Source organism: Phycodurus eques, chromosome 9 (assembly GCF_024500275.1).
Source record: "Phycodurus eques isolate BA_2022a chromosome 9, UOR_Pequ_1.1, whole genome shotgun sequence".
Lineage (NCBI taxonomy): Eukaryota > Metazoa > Chordata > Actinopteri > Syngnathiformes > Syngnathidae > Phycodurus > Phycodurus eques.
In genome coordinates this window covers 19,204,247-19,216,438 of record NC_084533.1, presented here as the reverse complement: position 1 = coordinate 19,216,438, position 12,192 = coordinate 19,204,247, and the positions used below count along the sequence as shown (strand labels likewise).

The following is a 12,192-nucleotide window of genomic DNA, read 5'->3' as shown; positions in this document are numbered from 1 at the left end:
GAGCTGGACGAAGTAGTTCTGAGCATCCCAGACAGAGAGAGTCGTGATTGCTGCAGATTGTAATGGACATGTTGGTGAAGGAAAAAGCGGTGATGAAGAAGTGATGGGTAAATTCAGCATCCAGGTAAGGAAACTGCAGGGACAGATGGTGGTAGACTTTGCAAAAAGGATGGAAATGGCTGTAGTGAACACTTTCTTCCAGAAGAGGCTGGAACATAAGGTGACCCACAAGAGCGGAGGTAGAAGCACGCAGGTGGCTTACATCTTGTAATCTTGTGCAGGCGATGTAATATGAAGGTTACTGACTGTAAGGTAATGTGTGTGAATTCCCCTTACACTACACTTTTGTCACATGCAGTAAGTACAAAGTTATACTTGTATACTGTATCATAAAGTGAAATGTATCTCAGAGCTACCGTTTAGACAAAATGCACCCAATTTGCTCAACAGTGTGAAGTTAAAAAAAACCTGCCTCTCTAAAACCCTAAATGAAATGGAACTTTAAATGTGATTGCTAACCTTTAGCTTTCATACTATTTACTACTGTTTTACGAGATCAAAACACAACTAAACCAAGAAAGCTAGTAGTAGCCTCATACTTTTGCATGGTACTGTATGTTGCCATGCTGTATGCACAATTTCCCTCCCTCTGCGTCAACCAAACAAATACACTTTCATGATCCTGTTTTTATTACGTTGTCACAGAAGAACAGATTGTTGACTGGATCTTTATGCCGCAGCACCTATACTTCACAATCAGAAGCTACAATGAATACATGGTGATTCACAACAAAAGCACTTGCAAGGAACACTTTAAGAAAGCACACTTGTAGAAAAGTTTCAACAGGTAAAGTCTAATTACATTCAAAAACTAGTCAATTGTAAAATATACCTCGTCAACTAGTAGTCATTGTGGCCCTCTTATGTTTTTTCTTAACCATCAAAATTGTACAAATGCATGGACAAAACATTGCTTTCAGACATGTTTTAAAAAGCTTTAAGCCTCTCAGCATGTTTGCTGATCCATAAATGTCAGTCATAAATTTTAATTAGATAAGGTGCACACAGTAACATCCAATATGGGAGGGGGAAAAAAAGCTAGTGGATAAAGCAGTGTACACAGATGAGTTAATTCTGCAAACAGTATCACTCACGACAACTTATGTACCTCTCAAAATTAATGATTGTGTTGCTATGGTAGGCCACAAAAGCATTTGATGCACTTGACATAGAACAGCCACAAAGAAGACCAGACTATGTACATTACATTGGACAGGAAGAAGGAGCTCAATTCCCAGTTTTTATACAGATGTGGTACCTTTGTGCGCCACCACCATCCAGTGGGCTACAGCAGGCTCTCAACTCTTGACATTTTTACCACAGCTGTTCAAAGGAGGGTGTGTCAGAGCTCAAGTGACATATAGCACAATCAAAGAGGCTCCTCTCTAGGTGGAATTATGGAATAAGATGGGTTTGACCATGCCTGAGAGGATCTTGGGCACATGGACGCTGACAATCTCTGAGATCATCTCCGGGAAGTTAACACGAGTTTGCAAGGACTGAGCTTCGATGAACAGCTCATAAGTGAATTGATGCAACTTCCTCACAACCTGCAAAAGGAAAGGCAAATAGTAACGTTAACTATACAAACTGTTTCAATCAAGAATTAAGAGTGTTGCCTGTATTGCGACGTAGGGTTTGGGAAAGGTAGGTTCCAGAGAATTTGTGAACTGTCAAGTTTTGATCAACTGGGCTTCACTGCCCTATCAGACAACGCAGTGTGTATAATGCAGCTAATGACTCACTAGACGAGGTGTGCAGACAATGACATCATTGAATCTTTCAGCGTAAACTTATGATGAAAGACAGGAAGGTATTCATCATACTATCAAAAAAAACTTTGTTCTTCAAGGTAAAAGCTACACAAATGGGGACTAGTTCATCTACAAGGTAACTTTTTATACCTGTTTTCTGTAGTTTGAAATTGATCATCTGTTTTTCATCTTTGGAATAGTACTATAACTCAAGTTATACACAAGACTGCACATTCTTACTTCACTACAGTATTGCTAATAACAGTAATAAATAATAATACATCTAAAATGATTTATTTTTCATTTAGCTCCCTAAAAATCTTTTGTGTTATTAAAATCCAATATTTACTCAACTCAATTTTCTTTATATAAAACACTTTCTCTTTGTTCCACAGTATTTTAAAATAAAAAACAATGGTCACACTGTTACTGATTATTATTTTTTTTTTCCTTATATTAAATAAGGTAATGTAATATAACATAACCAAGATTCTAATCTTGATACACTACTACTACTTATAATGATAGGAATAATAATTTCATGCGATAATACGTAGTAGTATATTTGTCTACATTCTTTTCTCACTAAGGCTGTTCAGTTCGTTGGGTGAGATATTGTTGATCTTCGTCCTCTAGTGGTGGCATCTTCATCAAGACTTTCCATTCCATTTTTCATGCGAAAATACCGTGCAAACATTCACAGGACAGGGAGGGGAAAAAGTTACTCTTGGATTTAATAACAGGTTGACCCTCCTTTGGCAGTAATAACCTCAACTAAACGTTTCCTGTAGTTGCAGATCAGACGTGCACAACAATCACAATGAATTTTGGACCAATCCTCTTTACAAAACTGTTGCACTTCAGCAAGATTCCTGCGATGTTTGGTGTGAATAGCTCTCTTGATGTCATGCCGCAGCATCTCAATGGGGTTGAGGTCAGGACTTCATATATACTGTAAACTTGTATAAAGCTGGAGGTTACAAAAGTATCTTTAAAAGTCTGGATGTTCATGAGTCTACTGTTAGACAAATTCTTTATAAATGGAGAAAGCACTGTTGTTTGTCTTCAGAGGAGTGGCACAGCACAGAATACTCAATGACTGTCAATTAACTGTCTGTTGTCGTACTAGAGCGGCTCCAACTACCGGAGACAAATTCCTTGTGTGTTGTTTGGACATGCTTGGCAAATAAAGATGATTCTGATTCTGATGACGTAATAAAGAACCCTACAATGTCAGCTGAAGACATACAGAAATCAGTTCAAGCAGACTAGTTTAATTAATTAAGATTAATACATAGAAACCTTTGCTGGACTCTTGAAGATACAACTGTATATTGCAATTAAAGGCCTATTTCTAGTACTAACTGTGGCATTAGAAATAGCTTAAGATCTGTTTCATTTTTCTTTTAATTATTTGTTGTACAAAAATGTCCACTCTCTTTACCGCTCTATCAACATTTTGATTTCGTATACATTAAGCTATATAAAAGGGGTAAAATAAACTACTGTGATACTGTATACTGTAGTGCAGGGATTCACAAAGTATGGTATGAGTACCACTAGTGGTATGCCAGCTCTCTGTAGTGGAATGCAAAAGAATCACTAATTTAAATACAAATAAAACGTAGAATGTTTAAAACATGAAATACTGTCGTACATATTAGAATGAAGCTACATGTAGCACCACATATGGCCTGTTTTTTTCCAGTCCAGTACATTTTTTACTTTAACTGCAGTAAATTTTTCAAGTACAGTTTAGTTATATTTTACTTTTTAGTAAATACATGAGTATTCAAGCTTTAAGAAATCATTGTAAAAAATAAATAAAACATTAAAAAAAATATTTTTTTTTTTGTTTAACTATTATGTTAAATACTTCTTAATTGAATAATTAATTGTTTTTTATGTTATTATATTTCGCCGGAGTGTTAATGTTCAAACTGTGCATAATTTGACAGTGGCTTAAAATAATATAGATTTTACTTTTTCGGAATGAAACTGCTGCCTCCTTTTTTTAACACGTAGGCTTACTACATTACTGTATTTTAATGTTGGCCATTATGTGGTACTTGATATAAAAAAAAAAAAGTTGAGAACCACCAGTGCGTTTGTACACCATTTTATTTTATACTGAGCAGCTGTACCTCATGTAGGGGTCAGTCAGCGTATACTTGATCCTGCTACATAAGCATAATAGAAAAAACTTGGAGTCACATGAACTGTTTGTAATTGCTGGCGGAAGATTTTCTGAACCGTGTGGAGTTGTATTCCAGAATAAGCAGCAGATAAATTACAAGCTGAGAGGTTTTGTTCAAGTTTGGCTGTAATTGAACAAGGGGAAATGTAATGATATAAAGACTGGCTATTAGGGATAAGGCACTGCTGGTGGATGTTAAAACTTTGATGCACTTTGAAATGCACAATTTTCCACTAAGGCAGCTTTGTGACACTATCTCCAATGACATTTATACATCAGTTCAAAGTCACAGTATGGTGTGTTTTGGTGTGTAAAGTGGAGCTGTGTGTATTACCGACTGGAGGTAGTCCAGCAGCTGCGTGAGCTGAAACAGCCGCTGTGACCGGGTGGTCTCCCCACGGTGGCTGGCCAAACGGTCCAATTCCTTGATGTAGGAGTTCCGCAGATCATCAAAGCAGCGCTGGTTCTTCAGGCCCTCCACTGGCACTGAGACCACAGAGCCATAGCACAATAGCTCAATAACTCTCAGAAACTAAGTCCTTTCAATCACTTCTCTCAGGAAATCATTTCAGTTGCTGAATTGACGTTTTCTTGTACTATTGTAGACTTTGCCGGACTCACTGATGCTGAAGAGGACCAGTGCCTTCATGCACAGGAACTCCTCTTGAGTGACCTTCAGCATGCAGAACCGTTGGGACAGAACCTTCATTCGCACACAGTGCTCATACATACTGGATACCTGCATCCGCTGGCTGCATGGAAAAATAAAAAATAACGTAGGATCAGAAAAGGGAGCACAAGATATGAGAAAAGAAGATGCATGGTGGATCAGGTAGAGAGAAATATTAAAAAAAAAAAAAAAAAGCACATTTAAGAGAACGGCAGAAATGAGAGGTGAGAAAGAGGAGCGAAATGGATAATGGAAAACGATAATGGGAGAGAAAAATAGAGGTCAGAAACAGGGGCAGGCGTACCCATTACCATGCAGGTCAGAGGCAGCCCAAAAGACTTGCACCAGCACAATGACAGTGTCGTTGTTAAGGCTGCCAAGTGAAGGCTGCTTGTGGCAGGCTTACGGCCTCTGAGCCACATGTACCTTCAACACGTTCATGGGGATTGTGTTCACAAAAGAAAACACAGGTCAGGAGAAAACGTGGCAGAAACATTTGGACAGAAATTCAAGTTGTCACTGTGCAAGAAAAGAAACAGCATTTCCTTTGCACTTATGCTGGGTTTTAAAAGATGAAAAGATTTAATCAGAGGTGATCCCTCTGTGGCCACAAGTACTAGATTTGTAGCTGTGTAGCAAGACCATAAACATGTTTAATGTCTCATTAAAAATATGATCCCCCCCAATGCTTTGTGATCTCCTAAACAAATCTGTCGCCAGAAGGATAATTATGTCTGGTTTGCACCAAGCAAAACTTTGTATGAGGGCTTACCTGCTTTCACAAACTTCCAATCATACATTCTGCAACAGGTCTCTGTAATGTGTAAGGGTGACTTACTCATTGAAAACAAGGTCTGGAGCAAAGTAGAGCATGGAGCTGTTGGTTTGGGTGTAGGACCTCCAACCCAGAGCAAACACCATCACCCCCATCCAGGACAACTGAATAACTGTCATCTGATCATCCACATGTAAATTGCGGAAGCCTGTTAAGAAAACTCAATTTCATTACATTTGTTGTTTTAACAATGCTATAATGGCCATATACTGTATATTGGACTCATGTTGTCACTCAGTATGCCACTACTAATAAATAAAGTGGAGATAATCTGATTCTTAGTCAGCAGGTTACTTGCTGGTTCAGAATGGGCTGTGCTATTATTATTACGGGAGCGGGGTTAGTCATATAGACAAGAAAACATTCACACTGTAATTCACATGTATGGACAATTTAGATTCTTCATATAACCAGTTGGGTATGTTGATGATAGCTGGGATAGGCTCCAGCATTCCCGCGACCCTTGTGAGGATAAGCGGCTCAAAAAATGGATGGATGGATGGATCATCAAACAAATGTAAATATCAGACAAATATAACCCAAGTGAACTTGAATGCCGTTTTTAAAAGGTGATTTCATTTATTAAGGAAAAAAAACTATTCAGTTGCCTGGTCATGAGTGAAAAAAGCAATGGCAAACCAAACCTCATAACTGGTTAGGCCATCCTCAGAATCAACAACTGAAGTCAAGCATTTTCTATAACTGGGAATGAGTCTTTCACATCTCTGGTGAGATATTTTGTCCCACTCTTCCTTGCAGAATTGTTTGAATTCAGCAAAAATTGAGGTTTTTCGAGCATGTATGGCCTTTTTAAGGTCATGCTACTGCATTTCAAACGGATTCAAGTTTGGACTTTGTCTTGGCCACTCCAAAATCTTCATTTTGTTTTTTAAGACATTCAGAAGTTGACTTGCTGGTGTGTTTTGGATCGTTATCCTGCTGGAGAACTCAAGTGCGCTTCAGCTTGAGGTCACAAACTGATAGCTGAACATTGTCCTTCAGGATTTTCTGTTAAGGAGCAGAATTCATAGTTCCATCAGTCACAGCAAGTTGTGCAGGTTCTGAAATTGAAAAGCAGCCCAAGACCATCACATTACCACCTCCATGTTTGACTGTTGGTATGATGTTCTTTTTCTGAAATCCTGTGCAACACTTACGCTAGATTTAATGCACACTTTCCGAAAAGATAAATTTTCATCTCGTCAGTCCATATAAAATTCTCCCAAAATATTTTTTTTGTAGTCCGGCCAATCCTGGGAAGGTTCACCACTGTTCCACGTTTTCTTTATGTAAGAATAATGGCTGTCCCTATGGTTCGATGGAATCCTAAATCTTTAGAAATGGCTTTTGTAACCCTTTCCAGACTGATAGATGTCAATTACTTTATTTCTCGACTGTTCTGGAATTTCTTTGGATCGTGTCATCTTGTTGCAGCTTTTGTCCGACTTGATTTTGTCAGGACAGATTCTGTTTAAGTGAGTTCTTGACTGAATAGGTCTGGAGGTTATCGGACTTGGGCGTGATCAGTGAAAATGAACCAAAAATGATGATTAGCCACTATTAATTCACACTTTAACAAGGGGGATAATTACTTGTTCACACAGGCCCAGGTAACTTTGTTAGTTTTTTTTTTTTTCACTTAACAAATGAAATCATTTAAAAACTGCATTTTAAGCTCACTTGGGTTATATTTGTCTGATATTTACATTTGTTTAATGATCTTAAACATTAAAGTCGGGAAACTATGCAAAATATAAGAATTTGAGAATGGGGCCAATACATTTTCATACCACTGTACACTCATTGTGCCTTTCTTTGCTTAAACATGAACACATTGCCCTCTAGTGGTTAATATTTGAAGCGCTGGATTGGTTTAGAACCATGTGGCACCAACTCCACATGATGAATAATATTTGGTCTGTCGATGGCTAAAATCTATTCGTATTTTGCACTAGTAGTTGTTCTGAGTTGCAGTGAATTACCTGGAATCGCCTTGGCCCAGCGGACAACTGTGACAAGTTGTCTCTCCCCGAGCTCATTGAGGCTGGTTAGCAGGGAGGCGGCACTGTCTGGGACGGCAGGGTCATGCCCCGCATTCACGATAGCAGGCTCAATGGCCTGGAGCACATTGAGCAGGGATATGCAGGTGCGTAGAGTCGGAGGGATGCTTACAACCAGACTGTCGGATGCTGGATAGAGGAAAACAGCAATATATGACAGGCAGGCAGTCACAAGAGAGAGAGAGAGAAAAAAAAGAATTCCATCGGCAAACGTGAGTGTGGCACTATTTGGAACCACCTCCAGCTCTGGCGACTGCACTTTCGTGCGCCAAGATCACATCGCTCATCCCTGGCCTCTTTCCTCCTCCTCCTCCTCCTCCTCCTCCTCCATGCCCCCAGGCAGCTGGAGGTTGCTCCTCTTCCCCGCTCCTCGTCTGGCTGACTCCCTTCAGCCGGCGACCTAGAATCCGCCACAGGTAGTCGTAACAAGCAATAGAAAAAACAATAAAAGGAGGTAATGAGTTGAGGTTTTTGGTCTGACTGCACAATAGATAGCTTCTATATGGCACATTTTCAAACACAGACCACTTCTTTATTACAACCATGTGGGAAAGGTTCTCCGTCCTTGGCTGCTGTGCAACAACAACAAAAGACACTTTTGGCCGATTCTATAACAATTTTGTTCTGCTGTACAACATTTTATGATAAATTTCTGATCTAATGCACGTGAGGTACATTATCTACATACAATTCCTCTCCTCTTGCTTTGCTCTGTGCTGATCTCCAGTTCCTCACCTTTGAGGCTCATTCCTGACATGAAGCACCGCTTTAAGCGACACGAGGCGCAGTTTTTCCGCCTCAGCTTGTCAATAGTGCAGTCATTCCGGCTGGCACACAGGTGGTTCTGTTTACCTGAAAAATGGCAGGTGGGGGCACACAGATGTCCAATGGGGGATGAAGCAGCCAGTTCAACAATGCCCTTGCTTACACGGCAAGCAACAATTACTGTATATGGATGTTGGCTGATAAGAAATGGCTGGCTCTCATAATGTCAGGTCGTTGTGCCCTGGTTTGCCATGAGAATGAGTGGGTGTAAGAAGTGGAATATTGTGTGTAAGTGTGCGTGTGTGCATGTGCGTGTGTGTGTGTGTGTGTGTGTGTGTGGGCGCATGTCACACCCACCAGCAGCTGCCCTCTTGAAGAATACTTTGCAGCTGCCGCAGGTGACTGCTCCATAGTGGCAACCTGAGGCATCATCCCCACACACCTGACACACCCGCCGGTCTGACAGGAACACACCTGGAAACAGGTCTTCAGGCCTGAACACACACGTAAAGGTACCGTTTAAGCACTGGATTTCGGTCAGCGTACTTGACCTCTACCGAGGAGATTTGGTATGCTAATCTGATTATAATGAAAGACAGCCGTCTATTATTATTGTGTATATAGCAACACATTGTATTCCAATGAGCAATGGCGCTTTTGGGAGCTTCAAAAAAAAAAAAAAAAAATAAATAAAAAAAAAAAACACCATCCCAACCATAGGGACGAGCAGCAGGTGCTTTATCTCATGTTTACTGGGACACTGATATATTAACCTGTTTTCCACAAAGAACACTGCAAACGTTAAGGAAGGGGTGAGCTTTGACTCACGCAAGCACACAACAGGGCCAAGGCTGAGAGCTGCACATGGTGTTTTGACACAAATTGTGTAATACTGATAGGCAGCTGAATTGAGCCAAGTACAGATTTTGGAGACTTGTGCGTCTGCGTGGTTGTGCTGCACGACACAGCAACTTTAAAGCAGTGACGAAACAGAACAAAGCGACCAAGTTCAAAAGGACAAACCAGAAGAAAGGAACTCATTACGATTAACTTTGAAGTCCCCAAACGAGCCGTTCACGCTCAATTTCCCCTTTTGTTTCCGATTAGGAGAAACTTGGTGGCGGAATGGACAGTAGACTCAAATTCCTTCAGGGGTGCCCTTCAAACAAAAGAATTGCCGCGAGTGTGTTATTGCGGTTACCTGAAGCCCCTCTCCGTGCAGTCCATCCACGCAGGGGGCTCGGTCTTGACTGGTGGATAAGTGAGTTGCCCGTTCAAATGTTCACTTTGGTAACGCTCCACTTGGCCGTAACCTTGCGCCATCGTTGCAGCGGCTCTCACGGCTTCTTTCGTCTGCCACACGCAGCGGCATTCCCGCATGCGCCCGACACCGGCTTGCCCGCAGTTACAATATTTACACTCCAAATGGTGTCCACCTGATTCAACCCGACCCGGCACGCTGTACAAGCGCTCATTCGCGCGTAACATCCCCGGGATGTCTCGGTACAAGTTCGGGTCGCCAGAGTACGTGGAATAGGGTTGGAGTGCCACGAGACGGTCCATTTGGGAGGGCGCTTCCGTGGGCGAGTTTGCAAACAAGTTGGTCTCCTTGCTCGCGAACGTGGATATCACCGAGCCCCGGCTCGCAGCCGGGGCGCCGTCAGCTTCGCCCGAGCCGCAGCAGGTCCATGCAGCTCACCTGCTGGATTCCGTGGCGCACGTCTCCGAACTCGCCCGCTCTCGGGTCCGTGTCCGTGTTTCGAGCCGCCGGCCGGGAACTCTGACCCACAGCCGAGTCGCAGTCAGCGAATGCGCCGACGGCACCGTGAAGCGGCGAGGACAAGGCGTCCAAGCCCAGGGACACGGACACGGCTTTGCTGAGCTCGGCCGTGGTCGGACATGCACAGCTGTCGAAGCGACCGCGCTCGTTTCTTGTTCGGGAGTTAGCCGGATCCTCGAAGTCGGACAAAGTGGAGCGAAAATCCATTCCGAGCACAAACGTCCCGGTCGGTGAAGAAGTGTTCGGGTTGCTCGGAACGAATTTACATCAAAAAGGCCTCCCGATGACCACGAGACTGCAACGGTCATATCAGGGGGAAGGAAGTCCAGATGGGCCGCCGACGACCGAGCTCAGCTCGCCACAGGGAAGAAGGGACGTCCTGACGATCGAGTCCGCGGGTTGGACAACTTTTTCCCCCCACCCTCCTCTTCCTCGTTTTTCAGTACAGCAAATCCTGGTGCAACACAGCGCGTCAAACGTCAACGGAGTCGCCCAGCGCAACTTTGCAGCCAATAACTCCAAATGATATAATAATTCCGTTATTTGGCAGCTCGTTACTTTCCCAGAACTCGCGAGAGAAAAAAACCCTTCTTTGAAAGAAGAAGTCACTGAAACTGCCACCTAACACTTTGAAAAAAAAAACAGAACTGCATACTGTATTCTTTTCATTTTATTTCGCTCTAACTTGAAAAAAAATTAAAACAAATAAAAACACGTCCTGACAACAACACAGCTACACTGCAAAAAAATTAATTAAATTCAAGCATTTACACTGGTTGCACATGATTTTAAACCTGTTAAACTGCTTTGGATGTCATGGTCTGTATTTTGGTTTGGGTTGTTTAGTTTTGTTCCATTATTGTCGTGTGCTCATTTAGTTATTGTGTCCACCCGTTCTCGTCAACCTACCTGGTGTCGACCAATCAGCTCCCTCCAAGCCATTCGTGTTTTGTCCAGGTGTTCCTCGTTGTCTCGCCAATCTGTTTGTATTTAGTTGCCTGGTTTCTTTCATTTCTTGTCGGCTCATTGTCATTGCAGTGTGTCATTGTCCCTGTCTGTTCATGTTTTGTTACCATTTTTGGTTTATTCAAGTGTTTCTTTGTTACTTTGGTTATCTGTTGTGGGACTTTGTTTAATTTGCTCTTTCCATGACCCTTGTTTACCTTTGATTTGGAATGAAATATTTTTGAGACTCCTGCCTTGCCTCCCTGCTTCCCTGCACTTGGGCCCTCCACGTTTTGGCCTTGCCTTCCGAAAACCCCAATCGTGACAGAAAGTGTAGTTCACTAAGTCGCAAAATAAATACTGCTTTTTAATACAGTTAAAAAGCCAGTATTTTGAGAAATTCAACAAACATTTGAAAAACAACAAATCACCTGTGAGAAAATGTCACAAATGGCAACCCCACAACTTTACAAGAGTGAAAGATGAGCTATTAAAAAAAAATCAAAACATGTACATGTGTAAAATTTCAACTTATATACACAAGACCAGCGTTATCAGACATATCTTGAAATTAGTATCATTTTGCTGTGACAAATATTTAAAAAAAAGTTACAAATCTTTAAAAGAATTACCCAAATTAGTCTGGACATTGTTCTATCCTTTTTTTTTTTGTGGTGTATTATATAATCTTGAAGATAACATGGAATAAAGACAGATGTGCATGAAAGTCCATGTCACTAAGGAGGTCAATGTGGTTAAAGCAGTACCATGTACATTGATGAGTTATGACTTTAAATATGTAATAAAGCATCCCTGCTCTAAACTATGAAGAGCCCAGATTGTGAAAGCAATTAAAAGATATATTGTATTCTATCACCAGTAAAATCCAGCACACGCAGAAAAGTTGCTGCAACAAAGTGCCTTTTTTTGTCTTGAAGGAAAGGAAAGATTTAGTTCTAAAATAATAATAATAAAAAAGCCAGTTGGAGTTTCAGCATTGGACGAGACAGGAATGTTTTAATCATCCATCATTTTTATTTTTATGTTGGAACTTTCACCTTGACTCAGAATAAAAGCTTCAACCACTAACATATGAGAAAATATTGGACACATTACACTAAAATAG

The 12,192-nt window shown here is 41.3% G+C and overlaps 1 protein-coding gene across 1 annotated transcript; it reads right to left on the bottom strand.

The window, feature by feature from the left end:
• Window positions 1–672: 672 nt before the first annotated feature.
• Window positions 673–10,530, bottom strand: LOC133407412 (androgen receptor-like). The gene is given in 10 exon segments (XM_061685275.1): window positions 673–1,610; window positions 4,346–4,497; window positions 4,633–4,763; window positions 5,520–5,664; window positions 7,499–7,705; window positions 7,815–7,976; window positions 8,312–8,428; window positions 8,699–8,835; window positions 9,543–10,018; window positions 10,020–10,530. Coding segments are annotated over 10 exon segments (2,001 nt in total). The 5' UTR covers window positions 10,329–10,530; the 3' UTR covers window positions 673–1,445.
• Between the last annotated feature and the right edge of the window lie 1,662 nt (window positions 10,531–12,192).